This window comes from Erythrolamprus reginae, chromosome 9 (assembly GCF_031021105.1).
Source record: "Erythrolamprus reginae isolate rEryReg1 chromosome 9, rEryReg1.hap1, whole genome shotgun sequence".
In the NCBI taxonomy this organism is placed as follows: Eukaryota; Metazoa; Chordata; class Lepidosauria; order Squamata; family Dipsadidae; genus Erythrolamprus; species Erythrolamprus reginae.
In genome coordinates, this window is record NC_091958.1 from 40,095,595 (window position 1) to 40,116,802 (window position 21,208).

General features: G+C 44.7%; 1 protein-coding gene across 1 annotated transcript in view; it reads right to left on the reverse strand.

Annotated features, from left to right (window-relative positions):
• PRKCB (protein kinase C beta) overlaps positions 1-21,208 on the reverse strand; it is a 273,710-nt gene that overhangs the window by 73,547 nt on the left and 178,955 nt on the right. Inside the window, exons 8-9 of the mRNA XM_070760867.1 lie at positions 15,059-15,155; positions 10,566-10,712 (exon numbers count right to left, since the gene is read on the reverse strand). Of these exons, the coding sequence (XP_070616968.1) occupies positions 10,566-10,712; positions 15,059-15,155 (244 nt within the window). The remainder of the gene's footprint in view (positions 1-10,565; positions 10,713-15,058; positions 15,156-21,208) is intronic.

A 21,208-nucleotide genomic window follows, 5' to 3' on the forward strand; every position in this document is an offset into this window, starting at 1 on the left:
AAACCCTTATTAAGAACAATCATGCAATCCAAGCAAATCATACATAAAGCGGAACAGCCGAGGGGTATATCTATTTCCCCATGCCTGATGACATAGGTGGGTTTTCAGGAGTTTACGAAAGGCAAGGAGGGTGGGGGCAGTCCTAATCTCCGGGGGGGAGTTGATTCCAGAGGGTTGGGGCTGCCACAGAGAAGGCTCTTCCCCTGGGTCCCGCCAGACGACACTGTTTTGTCGACGGGACCCAGAGAAGGCCGACTCTGTGGAACCTAATCGGCCGCTGGCATTCGTGCGGCAGAAGGCGGTCCTGAAGGTATTCTGGTTCGATGCCATGTAGAGCTTTATTGGTCATAACCAACACTTTGAATTGTGACCGGAAACTGATCGGCAGCCAGCTCAGGCCACGGAGTGTTGATGAAACATGAGCATATCTAGGAAAGGTCATGATTGCTCTTGTCGCCACATTCTGCACGATCTGGAGTTTCCGAACACTTTTCAAAGGTAGCCCCACGTAGAGAGCGTTGCAGTAGTCGAGCCTTGAGGTGATGAGGGCATGAGTGACTGAGAGCAGTGACTCCTGGTCCAAATAGGGCCGCAACTGGTGCACCAGGCGAACCTGGGCGTTGCCCTCCTTGCCACAGCTGAAAGATGGTGCTCCAATGTTAGCTGTGGATTGAGGAGGATGTCCAAGTTGCGAACCCTCTCTGATTTATTTATTTGTTTTATTTATTAAATTTGTATGCCGACCCGCTCCGCAGACTCGGGGCAGCTCACAACAGCAGCAGAAAACAATATATAATACAAATTCAATATTTAGAAAGCTAAAAACCCATAATTTAAAAAACATGCACACAACATACCATACAGAAACAGTATAGACCTGGGGAAGATATTTCAGTCCCCCCATGCCTGACGGCAGAGGTGGGTTTTAAGGAGTTTGCGGAAGGCAAGGAGGGTGGGGGCAGTTCTAATCTCAGGGGGGAGCTGGTTCCAGAGGGTTGGGACCGCCACAGAGAAGGCTCTTCCCCTGGGAAGAGGATACCATGGTCGATGGCATCGAAAGCCGCTGAGAGGTCAAGAAGCACCAGGACAGAGGATAAACCCCTGTCCCGGGCCCACCAGAGATCATCCATCAATGCGACCAAAGCAGTTTCCGTGCTGTAGCCGGGCCTGAATCCTGACTGCTGAGGACCTAGATAATCGGCTTCTTGCAAGGACCGTTGGAGTTGGAGCGCCAATATGATGGGGTCAATACCCCCCCCCCAGGGTAATGGAGACAAGTCATTCCACTTGATTTATTGTTCTAACTTGCCTTGGGTCCCATCAACTAAATAGAATCACCCTATGGGACCCCGAAGGCACAACCTCTCTGACCCAGCACCTGCCTAAAAGTATCTTCTTGAGATTCAGTGGCCCCCTGACCCTGTTGGGTCCAAGGAGACTGTTGGGTTCAAGATTTGATTCTTCCTCCAGGATGACAGATACATCCACGGTAAACAGATGGTGCTTTGTTCCTGACATGCTGTGTGTTTTATTCTTTTATTGCTGCAGTGACATTTCTAACCCTGTTAGATGCTCAGAGTCACTCATGAGTGGGCAGTTATATAAATTGAGTAAGTAAATAATGAACAGCAGAGGGCTTCTGTGCTTCCAAACTACTGCTGACGTGCGTGCAGCCTTGTAGATAAATATTTTGTTTTCCCCTTTGTCCTAATTCCTTAACTTCAATCCTCCCTGCCTGGAAACACTAATAGCTTCAGATGCAGAAAGAGAGACAGGGGATTTTTTTTCTGCCTACCACGTTTCATTGTGTCATAGAATTTGGGAATGATCGGGATCAGGGATGGGCTCCTATGGATATAGTGATGTTTGCAGAACCGGTAGAAAAATATTGGTCAGGTACGCAGAACCAGTAGAAAAAAAGCAGGAAGAGGGAGATTGTAATACCGCTGTATAGAGCGTTGGTGAGACCCCATTTGGAATCCTGTGTTCAGTTCTGGAGACCTCACCTACAAAAAGATATGGATAAAATTGAATGGGCCCAAAGACGGGCTACAAAAATGGTGGAAGGTCTTAAGCATAAAACTGATCAGGAAAGACTTCATGAACTCCATCTGTATAGTCTGGAGGACAGAAGGGAAAGGGGGGACATGATCGAAACATTTAAATATGTGAAAGGGTTAAATAAGGTCCAGGAGAGAAGTGTTTTTAATAGGAAAGTGAACCCCAGAACAAGGGGGCACAATCTGAGGGGAGGGGAAGGGTTGGGGGAGGGAAGGGGAGGAGAGGGAAGGGAAGGGTTGGGGATGGGCCCGGCATCTGGACTTGGCCCACCCACCCTAGGGGAAGGAAGGGGAGGGGAAGTGTTGGGGGGGAGGGAAGGGGAGGAGAGGGAAGGGTTGGGGAGGGGCCCGGCATCTGGACTTGGCCCACCCACCCTAGGGAAGGGGGACGGAAGGGGAGGGTTGCTTGGCAAATTCCCTCTCGTCCAAACCAGCTCCTCCATGGAGGAAGAAAAAAACCATTGGCCATTCCAAAAAAGGCCCCCTCCTTTGCCCAGTAAACCAGCCCAGGTCTAGATGAACAAAGCTGCAGTCCAGCTGTGGGTGCAGGATAGAGGCCAAGCCACATGCTTGGCAAGTAGAGGGGGCCACTCCGCAGGGCAAGCCAGCCCATGGCTCTCCTCCCAGGGCTTCTCTGGCACTTCTCTGCCATGGCTTATAGATTTACTATAATGGACCAAAACTGCAACACTTCCTGACAGGGTCATTTTCCACTGTGAATCACAATCAAGGCCAAGGAAACCTCCTGAAAAAGTTCCATCGTCACCCTGCCAATTATTAAGACACACGGCTTCAATTTGCTGGGACAGTTGCTTTGGAAGGAAGCCCTGCCAGGCCACCTCAGCTCACATCTCTCCTCCCAATAGAATCGACACTGGGAACAAATTATTCTGGCATGCAGAGAGTCACCACCAGGGAAGCCCTGGCACCCTCTGAGGCTCCTCAGGGTGCAGTCAGTTAAGAACATATAAGAACATAAGAGCCGAGGTGGCGCAGTGGGTAGAGTGCAGTACTGCAGGCCACTAAAGCTGACTGCTAGATCTGCAGATCAGCGGTTCAAATCTCATCACCGGCTCAAGGTTGACTCATCTTTCCATCCTTCCAAGGTGGGTAAAATGAGGACATGGATTGTGGGGGGAATATGCTGGCTCTGTTTAAGAAAGGTGCTATTGCTAACAAGCCGCCCTGAGTCTAAAGAGAAGGGTGGCATAAAAAAATTGAATAAATAAATAAATAAGAAGCACCATGCTAAATCAGGCCAAAGCCCATGGAGTCCAGGATTTTGTGTCATACAGTGGCCCACCAATTGTCCATGGGGATCTTGAGCATAAAGGGAAGGCAAAACCCTCCCTTTCCCTTGACCCCTAACAAATGGGACCCCAGGGAACCCTGCCTACCTCAACCAACATAGAGGCAGCACATCGACATCCATTTCAATAACCACCGATACACTTGGCATCCATGAATCTGTCTAATCCTGCCTTGAAGCTCTCCAGGCTGACAGCTGTCACAACCTCTTCTGGAAGGGAATTCCATCAACCAAGTAATATGAAGAAATATTTCCCTTGATTTGTCCTCACTTTCTTACCTATGAGCTTTAGGGAGTGACCCCTCATCCTAGTATTGTGTGATAGAGAAAATGATTTTTCTCTATCACCCTTTTCTATCCCATGCATGATTTTATACACTTCGATCAAGTCAGCCCCCCTTAAACGCCGTCTTTCAAGGCTGAAGAGACCAAGGCGTTGCAACCTGGTTTCCTAAGGGAGGGGCTCCATTCCCTTTCTCCTCCCAGCTCTCCACCTGGCCCTTGGACTCTCCTCCCAGGTGCACAGAGGGAAATCCCTTGGTGGAAGCAGAATGCCCTTGAGTGACCTGCCACACCCAGAGCAAACAAACGGGAAGCAAGAGATCTATTTTATTTATTTATTTTATTATTTGTACTTATATGCCTGTCACTCCAAAAAAGGATTCAGAGCAGCTAACAATAATCATAAATACAACAACGATAACAATATAGCGATAAAATCAGGGATGGGGGAGTTAAGATATTCCTTCCCCTAAGCCATTACAAGTTATGCATGGTATGTTTGTGTGTATGTTTGGTTTTTATAATAAGGGTTTTTAGTTGTTTTATTAAATTGGATTGTTACATGTTGTTTTTTATCATTGTTGTTAGCCGCCCCGAGTCTGCGGAGAGGGGCAGCATATAAATCCAATCAATCAATCAATCAATCAATCAATCAATCAATCAATCAATATAAATAAAGATATAATAAAAACAATAATATCCTACAAAAACCTTTCATACTTGCAGTCAATCCTAGTTCCAAGCCTGCCAGATAAGCCAGGTATTGATGGCATAATAATATTAATAATAATAATAACAACAACAACAACAACAACAACAACAACAACAACAGAGTTGGAAGGGACCTTGGAGGTCTTCTAGTCCAACCCTCCGCTTAGGCAGGAGACCCTACACTATTTCAGATAAATGGTTATCCAACATCTTCTAAAACCTTGATACTTGGGCTTAGATAGCTTAGAGCTACGTTGCCTTCGATCTAACCTAAACATTGTTCATAAAATCATTTACCACAATGTCCTTACCTGTCAATGAAAACTTCAACTTCAACCGCAACAATATATGAGCACACAATAGATACAAACTCAACGTAAACCGCTCGAAACCTGACTGCAGAAAATACAGCTTCAGCAACAGAGGGATCCATGCCTGGAATGCACTACCTGACTCTGTGGCTTCTTCTCCAAACCTCCAAACCTTTAACCTTAGACTGCCTACTGTTGACCTCACCTCTAAGAGGTGCGCATAAACAGACCATTGGGCCCTGTCCTACTGCTCTGATTTATCTGTATTTACTTTGTTTATGTTTTTACTTATACCGATACCTCCTATCTTGTATATATTTTGACTAAATCAATAAATTGATTTGTTGTATTGGCAGTTCTGTGTTAGCAAAAACTTCAGAAGAGAAGGATTTAGGGGTCGTGATTTCTGTCAGTCTCAAAATGGGTGAACAGTGCAGTCAGGCGGTAGGGAAAGCAAGTAGGATGCTTGGCTGCATAGCTAGAGGTATAACAAGCAGGAAGAGGGAGATTATGATCCTGCTATATAGAGCGCTGGTGAGACCACATTTGGAGTACTGTGTTCAGTTCTGGAGACCTTGCCTACAAAAAGAGATTGACAAAATTGAACGGGTCCAAAGACGGGCTACAAGAATGGTGGAAGGTCTTAAGCATAAAACGTATCAGGAAAGACTTCATGAACTCAATCTGTATAGTCTGGAGGACAGAAGGAAAAGGGGGGACATGATCAAAACATTTAAATATGTTAAAGGGTTAAATAAGGTTCAGGAGGGAAGTGTTTTTAATGGGAAAGTGAACACAAGAACAAGGGGACACAATCTGAAGTTAGCTGGGGGAAAGATCAAAAGCAACATGAGAAAATATTATTTTACTGAAAGAGTAGTAGATCCTTGGAACAAACTTCCAGCAGACGTGGTAGATAAATCCACAGTCACTGAATTTAAACATGCCTGGGATAAACATATACCCATCCTAGGATAAAATACAGAAAATAGTATAAGGGCAGACTAGATGGACCATGAGGTCTTTTTCTGCCGTCAGACTTCTATGTTTCTAAATCAATAAATCAATAAATCAATAAATCAGTAAATCGGTAAATCAGTAAATCAATAAATCAATAAATCAATAAATCAATGAATAATTGTAGTAACACTGAACACAATCAACTGCTCTGACTGAGGAATCCTGTATTCTGCACTTGAGCGTTTAACTTTTGTTTCCTGAGTGAAGAACTTTCCATTTGTCTCTTATTAAATTTCATTCCCTTCTGTATATCCCAAGATTGCTTCACGCTGTTATTTCTGCCTCCGAGAGCAGTAGCTGTGACACCCAATCTCCTATTCTCCCCCAGAGTCGAAGAATGCTTTAACAAAATCCTTCTCACAGATCTGTTCCCACATCGAGATAACAAACCAAAGAAAAACAGTTCCGTATATCAATGATGCGTAGTCAATTGGAAATGAGGGCAAATAATGTAAATCCTTATTCAATTGTGACCTAGCAAATCCTGAAGAAATAAACTGGCAGATGAGGCTCAAACAGCATGCTGTACTACAGAAAGATGGATGCACCAGAAAACAATCTCTGGAGTGGAAAAAACAGAGAAATTTAAATGGACCAGACGAGAGGTCTCCAACCTTGGCAACTTTAACCCTTGTGGACTTCAAGATCAGAAGCAATGTGAGAAAATATTATTTGACTGAAGGAGTAGTAAAGGCTTGGAACAAACTTATTTATTTATTTATTTATTTATTTATTTATTTATTTATTTATTTATTTATTTATTTATTTATTTATTTATTTATTTATTTATTTATTTATTTATTTATTTATTTATTTATTTATTTATTTATTTATTTATTTATTTATTTATTTATTTATTTATTTATTTATTTATTTATTTATTTATTTATTAATAGAGTTGAAAGGGACCGTTAGATCATCGAGTCCAACCCCCTGCCTGAGCAGGAAACCCTACAGCACCTCAGCCAAATGGAAGTCCAATCTCCTCTTGAAGGTGTCCAGAGTTGGGGAGTTCACCACCTCCCCTGGCAGGCAGTTCCATTGGTTGATTGCTCTGACCGTCAGGAAGTTCTTCCTTATTTCCAGGTTGAATCTCTCCTTGGTCAGCTTCCAACCGTTGTTCCTCGTCCGGACCTCTGGTGCCCTGGGGAATAAAGAGACCCCCTCCTCACCGTGGCAACCCCTCAAGTATCTGTAAACTGCTATCATGTCCCCTCTAGACCTTCTTTTTTCTAAGCTGTCCATGCCCAGTTCTCTCAATCTCTCTTCGTAAGTCTTGGTTTCGAGTCCCCTAATCATTTTGGTTGCTCTTTTTTGCACCTTCTCCAGAGTTTCGATGTCTTTTTTGTAGTGAGGTGACCAAAATTGGATGCAGTACTCCAGGTGGGGTCTGACCAGGGCATAGTAGAGTGGTATTAGTACTTCCCTGGTCTTGGAGCGTATTCCTCTGTTGATGCAGCTTAGGATTGAGTTGGCTTTTTTGGCTGCTGCTGCACATTGCTGACTCATGTTTAATTGATTGTCCACCAAGACTCCAAGATCTCTTTCGCAGTCACTACTGCTGAGTGGGGTATCTCCCAGGCTGTATGTATGTCTAGGGTTCTTTTTGCCGAGGTGGAGGACTCTGCATTTGTCGGTGTTGAACCTCATTTGGTTGGTATGGGCCCACTGTGACAGTCTGTCTAGGTCTTCTTGTACTCTGAGCCTGTCCTCAAGGGTGTTGGCTACCCCCGCCAGCTTGGTGTCATCTGCAAATTTTATTAGTTCCCCTTTTATTCCCTCGTCCTGGTCGTTGATGAAGATGTTAAAGAGTACAGGACCCAGGACAGAGCCCTGTGGTACTCCACTGTCTACTTTTTTCCATGTGGATTTGGTGCCGTTGAGGACAACTCGTTGGGTGCGGTTGGTCAGCCAACTGTTTATCCATCTACATGTGTAGTAGTCTACTCCATTTTTTTCTAGTTTGTGGATTAGGAGATTCTAGCAGACGTGGTTGGTAAATCCACAGGAACTGAATTTAAGCACGCCTGGGATAAACAGAGATCCATCCTAAGATAAAATAAAGGAAATAGCATAAGGGCAGACTAGATGGATCATGAGGACTTTTTCTGCCGTCAATCTTCTATGTTTCTATGTTTCAATTCCCAGAGTTCCTCAGCCACTTGTCAAGGTTGGAGACCCCGGGACTAGATTTTGGAAATGAAAAGCCTGTGAAGGATTAGCTCAATCCTAGGTGATATTCCATTATGTTACCACATAAGGTAAAAGAAGCATGTTAAACAGTAATGAATGCGGAGTCATAGGGTGTAAACCGTAACCTGATTGGGCCAGAGCATTATAAAATGCAAAGCAACTTTACAATGATTGTTAGCTGTTGCTGTTGTTGGTGATAATATTGTTAATTGGCTGGCTGGAGCACTTTTGAGCGTGAGTTAATTATTGAGTTAGAACTAGTGATGGGCGAACCCAACGGTGTTCGGATTTGGCAAATTCAGACGAATTTACACAAAATTCGGCCGAACCCGAACGGGGAATCCCTCCCACGAAGAGATTCCGGGGGCGGAGCTTTGACATCAAAAGCAGGTTGCTAAAGACGCCAAGGTGATCACTTCCTGGATTCCATGGAATCTCCTAAAGCTCTGAACGCCAAACACGACCCTGAACTTTGCCCGAAGTTTGAAAAAAAATTGGGTTCGTATTTGGCATACCAAACACTGCAAAATTCGGTACGGACCCGAATTGTGCGGGTTCGGTTCACCCATCACTAGTTAGAACCGTATTATTATTATTATTATTATTATTATTATTATTGTTGTTGTTGTTGTTGTTATTATTATTATTATTATTATTATTATTATTATTATTAATTGGATTTGTATGCCGCCCCTCTCCACAGACTCAGGGCGGCTATTGCTACGGAGAAACCTGGATGTTACTACCTATAGTTAAAGCAAAGTTTGTTCCTGTAACTAGAAGACTAAGACAGAAGATATTTTGCTTGCACCGAAGTGTAAAACCATTTACTACTGTTTTTCTACAAAAGTGTCTTCATTATTTCTCTGCACTGGTTCCTAAATTGCCACACTATAAATTCTGGTATCTTGTCAAGTCCTGCAGCACAGCTCTGGATATCTGGACAAAGCCATCCTTGGAGATCAGGCACCAGTAACCACCAAACCCTCCCCTTCTGCTTCCCTCCTGGGCCCACCCCGTGCTGCTTATCTCTTGAGACCCTGCTTCCCAAGCCTGGAGAGTTTCCAGGCCCTGCCAAATGCCACCTGCCGTATGGAATTGCTGCCATGGATGGCAACGCTATAATTTCCCGGTGTGCAAAATTAAAAGGGGAGAGATATGGGAAGGCTTCGTACCGCTATAGAATCTTTTCACAGGCAAGCCTTGTACAGAGGCTAGGGTGGGATCACACAGGCTACAAGCCAAACCCCAGAGGCAGCTCATCTCCCCAAAAGACGTGGTTTGAAGCACCAGTTAATAATTTAATTTAATAATAATTTATTAGATTTGTATGCCGCCCCTCTCTGAGGACTCGGAGCGGCTCACAACAGCAACAATAATACAGTATAATACAAATCCAATATTAAAAAAAACTAAATTAAAAACCCATTACTACTAAAAACCAATCAACTCTACACAATCACGCCACTCTCAAATGCTAAAGTCAGAAGGATGGGGGACAGAGTTAGTCCCCCCATGCCTGGTGACATAAATGGGTCTTCAACATCTTGCGGAAGGCAAAAAGGGTGGGGGCAATTCGAATCTCTGTGGGGAGTTGATTCCAGAGGGCCGGGGCCGCCATAGAGAAGGCTTTTCCCCTAGGTCCCGCCAGACGATGTTCTGTCTGGGTCACTCTGGAAGCCAATACCAACCCAAAAAGAGAAGCCAGACACACCGGTAAAAGGCAAAGGCAGTTTATAAAATTCAAGAAAAACACAGGTAACAGAAAATGTCCTTACAAACAGGAAAATGCTGTATCTTCAGATATATCCACGAAGGCAAAAGTCCATGCAGCAATACAGGATTCTTGCTGCCAAGACGAGGCTGTAGATAGCAGACCTACACCTCCCACGGGTCTTCCAAACTGCTGGACCACAAGCCAGGAACAGAGACGCCGAGAACAAAGCAGGACACCGTAACTCCAACTGATAACACTCCACATGGCTTCAAGGGCTTGCCTGCCTTTTAAACCCTGCTAAGGAGGACCACACCCAAGCCCAGCTGTTCCTAATTCAGTGCTGATAATACTTCTTTAATTGCTCCTTTCTTTGATCTGACCGTCTCTGTCGCATGTCAATGACGGCTTGTGCTTCATCACCTAATGACTCCAAGCTACTGGCTGGGGAGAGGCCCCCCCCCCCCCGGGGCTCTCATGCTGTTCTCCTTCGTCCCATTCCTGACTTTCCTCTCCCCCGTCTGACTGTTCAGCCCCCTCCTCTTCACTGTCATCCTCCTCCGGGCATGGAGCCAGCAGAGACACAGCCGGTCCCTGAGCAGCCTCAGGCTGAACCACAACAGACGACATTGTTTAATCGACAGGACCCGAAGAAGGCCAACTCTGTGGGACCTACTCGGCCGCTGGGATTCGTGCAGCAGAAGGCGATCCCATAGGTTCGGACCTTCTTTCTAGGATCGAGAGCCAAGGTGGCATGGACAATCTGTGCAAATTGTAACCCACCTGGAAAAACAACATCCCGAAAACAACATAATATGGTTTGTGTTGTTTGGGCTTAGTGTGGTGTTTCTCAACCTTGGCCTCATGGTGTGAGTATTTGGTCAACCATCTTCAAGCAAACTATGGCTAAGCAGAAGGCTGGATCCTAGTCAACAATGGAAGAGAACCCGAAGGGCGGCACAAACCTTTCCGAAGCTGCCTTTCCCCAGCACCATCAGGAAGTTGAAGTCGGAAAGTTTCATGCGATCACGGTTCCCGTTGTTGTCAAATTTGGAGATGGAGTTGGATGTCTTGTCTTCCACAACTTTTGAGCCTTGACCGATTCTGGCTCTCTAGAGAAGGAAAAGACAATGAAATGAAGGCAAAGAAAGCATTGGATTTGTCTAAAGAAAAGAAGAATTAGGGTTGACATGATAGTAGCATTCCAGTATTTGAGGGGCTGCTACAAAGAAGGCCTAATGAACTCCATCTGTATAGTCTGGAGGACAGAAGGGAAAGGGGGGGACATGATCGAAACATTTAAATATGTGAAACGGTTCAATAAGGTTCAGGAGGGAAGTGTTTTTAATAGGAAAGTGAACACAAGAACAAGGGGGCACAATCTGAGGTTAGTTGGGGGAAAGATCAGAAGCAATGGGAGAAAATATTATTTTACTGAAAGAGTAGTAGATACTTGGAACAAACTTCCAGCAGACGTGGTTGGTAAATCCACAGGAACTGAATTTAAACCTGCCTGGGATAAACATAGATCCATCCTTAGATAAAATACAGGAAATAGTAGAAGGGCAGACTAGATGGACCAGGAGGTCTTTTTCTGCCATCAATCTTCTATGTTTCTATGTCTTCAAACTTGGCAACTTTAAGCCTTGTGGATTTCAACTCCCAGCGTAGATGGCTGGAGAATTCTGGGAGTTGCCAAGTTGCCGGGGAAGGGGGGGCTGCACTACATTTTATTATTTATTATTTATTATTTGGATTTGTATGCCGCCCCTCTCCGAAGACTCGGGGCGGCTCACAACAAGTGAAAAAACAATCCAATACATAATCCAATTAATTAAAATATTAAAAGTTAAAAAAAACCCCTATACCAACATACACACACACAAGCATACCATGTATAAATTCAGCGGGCCCAGGGGGAGATGTTTAGTTTCCCCATGCCTGACGGCAAAGGTGGGTTTTGAGAAGTTTACGGAAGGCAGGAAGAGTAGGGGCAGTTCTGATCTCCGGCGGGAGTTGGTTCCAGAGAGTCGGTGCCGCCACAGAGAAGGCTCTCCCCCTGGGGCCCGCCAACTGACATTGTTTAGTTGACGGGACCCGGAGGAGGCAGAAGAGGGACCCAGGGAGGCCCCGGAGTGGTGGCGGGGACCTTGACCCCTGACTGCTACTCCGGCTCCTAAATCCCAAATGGGGAACGTGGGTCAATTCTTAGCAACGGGAGAAAAATGCTCCTCGCCATTCTTCCAAGCATCTCCCCCGTGGGAGCTGAGGAGCCCAGAGAAGCCCCCAAGTCCAAGGGGAAGGGAACGGGCAGGGCCAACCCAAACCTGGGGGGCCAGGAGAGGAGAGGGGAGCTGCTGAGCCTGGATCCTTCTGGGACCCTGGGCAAAGCTCGCTGGCTGCTGGTCTTGCACCCTCGCAGGCTTCATCGGCCCTGGAAATTCACTGCTGCTTTTTCCTCCCAGCTGCCTTTTGATGATAGCGACACTGAGCTTCCTGTAATTTCCCCAATCAATCCTCAGCACCTGAGAACCTTTGAAAAACTCCTCGAACTGAAAACGATCACGGCGAAAACTTGAATCTTTCTGCATCTCTCATTTGAAAATAATCAGGAAGGAAATAGGAAAAGCTCCGCCTGTCCCAGGAGGACCCCAATTCTGAACTGAACTCAAGAAGCACGTTTGCAAAAGAGATGGACAGATGAATGGACGGGGGCTCCCTCCCCCTTTCCAGAGCTCTCCAGAACTGCTGAGCTTTCTGAAGGGAGGGGGGCAGTGTAGTCCTTCTCCCGTTGAGCTGGGGGTGGGGAGCAGAACTCATTGCAGAGAATTCCTTCAGCACCCAGGCACACGCAGATAGCGATCTCATAATTTATTCCTTTTAATTTCTGAGAAATACGGGGCATTGGAGGCACCTGCCGGGGGTTCAGCCTAGCATGAAATTCCATTAAGCTGAGTCAATCGGAGGCTCCTCCAGGCTCCAGCAGAAGCCCAGAAGATCTGCTGGTGCTTCCCTTGGGCAGGGGGGGTTGCTGTCCCTCTCCAGAAATCCCACCACCTCCTCCTCCACTACTGACATTTTGGAAGTTTTTTGCTGAGAGCATCCCTCCCCAGCTATCTCTCTGTTACGGAGGGCCAGTCTTGGACCACATCACACATCACTCTTTGCTGTCTGTTTTCTAGGGTGAATATGGTTTTGGCCACATGTCCACATTTCCTAAGCACTGACCCCACCAGCAGTCTTGGGAAGGCTGAGCCAGCCTTTAGCCTAAAGCCCTGGTTCCTTTTCTTCTATTCTATGTTTCATTTTACCTTTTGAGTCTATCAGATTTTTTATAATTTTGTTTTCCCTCTCTTTTCTTAATTTATACGAGAACCATCTTCCTGGTTTATTCGCGTGTTCAAAATATTCTTGTTTTGCTCTCTTTATCTTTTCTACTATTGGTTCTTGTTCTATCAATCTCAATTTATGCTTTATTCATTCTCTCTGATTTTTGGCTTTATCATCATTATCAACTTTTTGCATTAACGTTTCTACTTTTTTGAGATCTTCTACTAATTTTTCATACCGTATTTTCTTTTCCTTATTTATTTTTTGCTATACAGTGTTCCCTCACTTTTGGCGGGGGATGCGTTCTGAGACCGCCCGCGAAAGTCGAATTTCCGCGAAGTAGAGATGCGGAAGTAAATACACTATTTTTGGCTATGAACAGTATCACAAGCCTTCCCTTAACACTTTAAACCCCTAAATTGCAATTTTCCATTCCCTTAGCAACCACTCAGATTATTACTCACCATGTTTATTTATTAAAGTTTATTTTAAAAAATATTTATTAAAGGCAGATGAAAGTTTGGCGATGACATATGATGTCATCGGGTGGGAAAAACCGTGGTATAGGGAAAAAACCCGCAAAGTATTTTTTAATTAATATTTTTGAAAAACCGTGGTATAGACTTTCTGCGAAGTTCGAACCCGCGAAAATCGAGGGAACACTGTATAAGAGATTGTTAGCCCATGTATATATGCCTTTGTTGTATCCCATAAGTTTTGAGAAGTAGTGTCACTATTTTTATTTATTTAAAAAAAAATCTCTAATTCTCTCTCTATCCATTTTTTATACTCTGGGTCTTTTATTATGTTTCTATTCATTGACCAGTTATTTATTTTCTTTTTACCTTTCCAATATATCACTAAAGGACTATGGTCTGCCCAGGTATTTGTTTTTATTTCTATTTTACTAATTTGTTCCATTATATGAGCTGAGGCCCAAGCCATATCAATCCTGGACCAAGTCTTATGTGGGTTAGAATAAAAAGCATATTGTCTATCTTTTAAATGGTATTCTCTCCATATATCCTTCAATAATAGTTCTGTATTCATTTTCCAAAATGTGGGGCACAATTCAATTTTTGAGGGGGGCAATTTGAACCTTGTTTAAACCAAGATAATAGAATATAATTCTTTATTGGCCAAGTGTGATTGCACACACAAGGAATGTGTCTTTGGTGCAGATGCTCTCAGTGTACGTAAAAGATACATTTGTCGAGAATCATGAGGTTCAACTCTTAATGATTGTCATAGGGGTCAAATAAGCAATGAGGAAACAATCAATATTAATAAAAATCTTAAGCATACAAGTAACAAGTTACAGTCATACAGTCATAAGTGGGAGGAAATGGGTGATAGGAATGATGAAAAAAAACTAGTAGTAACAGGAGTGCAGACTTAGAAAATAGACAAGACAACTAGACACAATAACAGTTTTTTCCCCAAACGCCATCACTCTGCTAAACAAATAATTCCCTCAACACTGTCAAACTTTTTACTAAGTCTGCACTTTTATTTCTACTAGTTTTTTTCTCATCATTCCTATCACCCTTTTCCTCCCACTTAGGACTGTATGACTGTCACTTGTTGCTTGTATCATAAGATTTTTATTAATATTGACTGTTTCTTCATTGCTTATTTGACTCCTGTGACAATCATTAAGTGTTGAACCTCATGATTCTAGACAAATGTATCTTTTACGTACACTGAGAGCATCTGCACCAAAGACAAATTCCTTGTGTGTCCAATCACACTTGGCCAATAAAGAATTCTATTCTCTGTTTCCTCTTCATTCTCCCCAGAATGATTCTGGGTGCCCAGGGCCACCCAGAGGTTTCCATCAGGGCCTCTGTTCTGGGGAACCTTGAGATATTTTCCCAGCCCTCCTTCTGAGCCATGTAATATACACTCCAAATTATTCAGATGTTCGTCCTGTTAGTGCCAAGGACTTCACGGCCAGATAGTCCCTGCTCTGCTCCTCCTGGTGTGGCTGGGCATCTCCCAGAGCCCAGGGCTAACCCGAGTGAACATCTTGTGGCCCCTGCTCGGCCAGGGCCCTGGGAGGAGGCTTCAAGGGCCAGCTACCCGAGAGCCATCCACCCTGGTGTGGCCTTTTGGAAACACATCTCACCTCAAACTTCTGCCGGAACTCTTCATTGCCTTCTTCACCTTCAGCGGGGACAGGAACGTTGAAGTATTCTCCCTCTTCCTGGCTCAAGAGCTTAAACCTGGGGAGAGGAAAGGGCAGCGGTCAAAGGAGGCGGGTCTTCTTCTTCCTTTTCAGTCAGGGGTCCTCTAATTTGGCAACTTTAAGACTTGTGGATTTCAACTACTGCAATGCTCTCTACATGGGGCTACTTTTGAAGAGTGTTTGGAAACTGCAAATTGTGCAGGACCTAGCCGTGAGAGTAGTCATGGGCTTGGCCAGACATGTACATATCTCTCCAACACACCGTGGACTGCATTGGATGCCAATTGGTTTCCAGATGTGTTGGTTATGACCTATAAAGCCCTACATGGCATTGGGCCAGAATACCGCCTTCTGCCGCATGAATCCCAGCAACCAGTTAGGTCCCACAGATTCGGCCTTCTCCAGGCCCCATCAACTAGGCAATGTCCTTTGGCAGGACCTAGGGAAAGAGCCTTCTCTGTGGGGGCTCTGACTCTCTGGAATCAGCTCCCCCCGGAAATTCGTACTGCCCCCACCCTCCTTGCCTTCCGTAAGAGTCCCAAGACTCATTTATGCCGCCAAGCTTGGGGTCACTAGACTCTTGTCCCCTGACCGATCAATGTGTTGAGAGAAAGTTGATTGAATGGGAATGACTTTTTATGGTTCTTGGGTTTTTTAGATTTTAAATTTAATTAATTATATTTAATCTGTTATATATTGTTTTATTATATGTTGTAAGCCGCCCCAAGTCCTCGGAAAGGGGGTGGCATAAAAGTCCAATCAATCAACCAACCAACCAACCAACCAACCATCAATCAATCAATCAATCAATCAATCAATCAATCAATCAATAAGTTGGCCTTCTCCGGGTCCCGTCGACTAAACAATGTTGTTTGGCGGGCCCCAGGGGAAGAGCCTTCTCTGTGGCGGCCCCGGCCCTCTGGAACCAACTCCCCCCGGAGATTAGAACTGCCCCCACCCTCCCTGTCTTTCATAAACTACTCAAGACTCATTTATACCGCATGGCATGGGGGAGTTGAGATAGCCCTTCCCCCTAGGTCATTACAAGTTATGCATGGTATGTTTGTGTGTATGTTTGGTTTTATAATAGGGGTTTTTAGTTGTTTTTTATTATTGGATTGCACATGTTGTGTTTATTATTGTTGTTAGCCACCCCGAGTCTACGGAGAGGGGCGGCATACAAATCCAATAAATTATTATTATTATTAATAAACTCCCAGAATTCTGCACCCAGCTATGCCAGCTGGAGAATTCTGGGAGTTGAAGTCCACAAGTCTTCAAATTGCCAAGTTTGAAGGCCTCTATTTTTAATTAATTGTGCTCACTTTTAACGAAATGAATGATTCAAGCAAAGTATGTGCAGGTAACAGAGATCAACACTCAAAGTACCCCAAGAACAAGGACGAGAATGGAAACCTGAATGAGCACATTGGGATGTGGACTGGTATCTCTGAACACTTTTCCCTTGTCAGAACAGAACAGAACAGCAGAGTTGGAAGGGACCTTGGAGGTATTCTAGTCCAACCCCCTGCCTAGGCAGGAAACCCTACACCACTTCAGACAGATTGGGGAAAAAAAGTTTGACCCAAGTGCCAAAGCCCACCGCAACAACATAGCCAAAAAAGCTTCAAGAGTTGTTAACCTTATCCTATGTAGCTTCTGCTCCGGTAATCTCACACTACTAACTAGAGCATACAAAACTTTTCACCAGACCAATCCTTGAATACAGCTCAACTTTTCCGGACGTGTTTCCTTCCAGGAGATTCCTAGAGAGGCCCCACAGTGCCTTGCTCCTGCCCTGTTTCCTCCCAAGAGATTCCTAGAGAGGCCCCACGGAGGCTTCTCCCCACCTTTTCCGGCCATGTTTCCTCCCAGGAGATTCCTAGAGAGGCCCCACAGAGGCTTCTCCCTGCCTTTTCTGGCCCTATTTCCTCCCAGGAGATTCCTAGAGAGGCCCCATGGAGGCTTCTCCCTGCCTTTTCCGGTTACAGTTTTGGAGGCTCAGGTTTGTAAGTGGAAAATGGTTCTTGAGAAGAGGCAAAAAAATCTTGAACACCCGGTTCTTATCTAGAAAAGTTTGTAAGTTTAGGCGTTTGTAGGTAGATGTCCCACAGTATTCTCTCCCGCCTGCCGCTTATTCAGCTGGCTTAATCTCAGGCAGCCAGGCCTGCAGGGAAGACCTGCATAGCTCCAAACCAGGAGGGGATTTCCAAGACTAAAAGGAGGAGGAAGCATCTCCTGCTGGAGGAAGGGGAAGGAGCAGACAAGAGGACATTTGCATCGCACCGAGGTCTCGTCCCCCCCTCCCTCCCTCTTCTTTAGGTACCACATACCACGGCTCTTTGGAGATGAAAAACCAATGGGAGCTTTCCTCCTCGCAGAGTTTATTTAAGCCAAGTCCTCTGACAAGGAAAATTACTTAGATCTCCACTTACTGGTTTTTAAAAATGCAGCACGCAACTGCTTAGCATGTAGATTTACATGCTCTCTAATGTGATCAGCTGGTGGAGGCGAGGAAGCCGAAGGAATCAAAGAGGCTGAAGGAGGGCCTGGTTGGCAGCCAATGAACAGAAGGGACAGAAGGACATAGAACATAATACCTCCGAGACCGCCTTCTGCCGCACGAATCCCAGCGACCCATTAGGTCCCACAGAGTGGGCCTTCTCCGGGTCCCGTCAACTAAACAATGTCGGTTGGCGGGCCCCAGGGGAAGAGCCTTCTCTGTGGCGGCCCCGACTCTCTGGAACCAACTCCCCCCGGAGATTAGGACTGCCCCTACCCTCCCTGCCTTCCGTAAAGTTCTAAAAACCCACCTTTGCCGTCAGGCATGGGGGAACTGAAACATCTCCCCCGGGCATGTACAATTTATGTATGGTATGTTTGTGTGTGTGCTTGTTAGTATATTGGGGTTCTTTTTAAACTTTTTAAATATTTAAATTTATTTGAATCTATTTGGATTTGTACGATTTGTACGATTTGCCTTGTTGTGAGCCGCCCCGAGTTCGTGGAGAGGGGCGGCATACAAATCTAAATAATAAATAAATAAATAAATAAGAGCCATGCTGACTCAGGCCAAAGCCCATTGAGTCCACCATTCTGTGTCACACAGTGGCCCACCAATTGTCCATGGGGATCTTGAGCAGGAAGAGAAGGCCAAACCCTCCCCTTCCTTTGACCCCCAACAAATGGGACCCAAGGGAACCCTGCCTGCCTCAACCAACATAGAGGGGGCACTTGGACATCCATTTCAATAACCACCTATGATACACTTGGCATTCATGAACATAAGAACATAAGAAGAGCCATGCTAAATCAGGCCAAAGCCCATCAAGTCCAGCATTCTGTGTCACACAGTGGCCCACCAATTGTACATGGGGATCTTGAGTAGAAAGAGAAGGCCAAACCCTCCCTTTCCCTTGACCCTCAACAAATGGTACTGAAGGGAATCCTGCCTGCCTCAACCAACATAGAAGCGGCACATGGACATCTGTTTCAATAACCACCAATACATTTGGCATCCATGAATCTGTCTAATCCTACCTTGAAGCTATCAAGGCTGACAGCTGTCACGACCACCCCTGGAAGTTAATTCCATAAACCTTGCCACAATGCGCGAGTTCCTGGCCAAACACCAGGTGCCACCGCTGTCCCACCCACTCCTATAGTCCTGACGTCACCCCAGCAGACTTCTTTTTGTTCCCAGCCCTGAAATGAACCCGTTTTTCATCCATCGAAGAGATCCAATCAGCCGTGACAAAGACCTTGCGAGAGGTCCCCGAACACGCCTTCCTGGGCACGTACCGGTCATGGCAGAGTCACTGGAAAAAATGTGTAGAGGCCCAAGGACAGTACTTTGAAGAATTTTAAGTGTTTGTGCAAATCTGTTCAATAAATTACTTTTTAAAAAATTGCATTACTTTTAGAACGCACCCTGTAGGTTCGCCATCACTGCCCTAAGTTATGGGGAGCCATAAAGGCTCTTTTCTGGCAAGATTTTGCAGAGAACAACTGAACTTGGCAAGGTTGCCATCCAGATGAGTAACAAGCTTAGGCTGGCATGCAGAGACGATGTCTTTGCATGCAGAATCAAAGCGTGTCTTAATCAATTACCAAAGGTTACGTGAGCCACCCAGAGGACTTAATTTATGGAGACCTTCGTAAATGACATTGGGACTGTAACGAATGAAAACAATTTTGAGAGGTGCCTGTAAGCTCTAGTTTGCTTAGCTGATGCTTAAATTCTCTCAAGTTTCCCTTTTTGTGACTTGCCATAAGGTGTGTGTGATCACAGATCTTTGTTTAGATTTTTGTTTTAGTGGAAAACCTCAGAAAGTGGCTTAGGAAGGGTTCCCCTCCGCCCAAATCTCTCTCATTAACTGCCCAAGTTACATCGAAAGAATATTGCCGGAACTCTGTCCCTGGATATCAACTACTATTTTCCATTAGCCTCATTCAATCTTCATTGGCTAGAATTTCAGCAAGGAAAAGGAATGCTAGAATATTCTGCTTCCTCAAATGACAGTGTTAAGGTATGTGCAGAGTAACTCTTGAGAGTTTATCCATTTGGAGAAGGATACATCGTGTTTGCATTGTTCCTGGACTTTCACAGACTTTTTTGGGATATTTCACAGCTAAGTAAATCTTGTGGATTTACTCGAAGAAGTGGCTGTGACGCTCTCACAGCTGCTTTTATCTGCTCTGTTTGTTTTTTGTCTCTCACAGCTTTCAACTACTGTTATCTGTGTGTGAGTTAATTTGCTCAGTTTAAAGGGGCCTGTTTTATTGCCGACAGAGTCAGGTAGTTCAGTTTCCTCAGACAAAGAAGAAGGTGGGAGTGACTTGGAAGAGGGGGGCCTGGCACACAGCCCAGGAAGTCAATCTCCATTATCTTCAGTCAATTCGGATGCGGAAGTCTTGGACCCACGCAGGCGCAGAGTTATGCGTAGAAGAGACCAATTGAGGACATAATACAGGAGATAGGAGAGGCCATCTGTGTTTGGGTGGGGTTCCAGTAATTAGTGCTGCTGATATAAATAGCAGTGTGTGGGTTTGGCCGTTGTGGAAGATTATCTGATCTTTGTTCTTCAGGACTGCCTTGCTGTTTCCAGACTTTGTTTGTTGATTTTTCACGACTTTAAAACCAAAGCAGAGCAAAGTGTGTGTGTGTTTCACTTCATGGAAGAAGGAGGGCTGTGACGTTTCTTCACAGCTGCAAGCTAAGTACGTAAGGACTGATTAAGGGAATTGTACAGACTACCCGGTTGTTTTGGGACGACTGCTCTTTGCAATACAAAAAGAGTGCTTAGTTTATTTTGAATTTTGTGATAAAGAACATGGTTTTGAATTTTCAAACGTGTGTGTGTCTGAAATTTGTACCCTTGAATTTTCAGGAGGCTCATACCAGAGAGCCCGGCAGAACACCTATCGAGGCGAGTACTTGAGAAATACCATTGTGTCTTGGCTGTCCTTAGTGAAGAGCCATTTAACAGTAAAGGGATTCCTACATCTGAGGATTTCCAGTGATGGATAAATAATGTAAAGTCACTCATTTCTTCTCATCAAGAGATGCAGTTTTCATGTTGATTCTCCGGCAAGGGGAGGAAAATTTTGTTCTATTTATATTTTTATGCTAAGTTATTCATTTTGCATATTTTAATCTGAACCTCAGTTTTCCAAATGTGGTGTGGTTTGCAATATCAATGAGGCACACTAGGTGTACAATATGCATTATGGGGTGTGTGCACTTAAGTATTCACAAAATGACATATTGTATGTTGATTAATATTAATTTAGTAATGTTTTGTATATTGGAAACATGTGCACAGAAAAACATTGAGATCAGCTGATTGCAAGAATTTGTATATATTAAAGACAATTCATGCCAAATCATGTACAGTGCAGATACAAACTTAATTTGTTCTGTGATCAGGATAAATGGCTTTTCTGTTTACTTTACAACAGCATGTGTGTTTGAATTTACATTTCTGACTTAATTGGGGCTTGTAACGTTATGCCCAGCATAACAGGAAACAGGCCGTTTCTGGCCTCCAGAGGGCCTCCAGGGGTCAGGGGGAACTGTTTTTGCCCTCC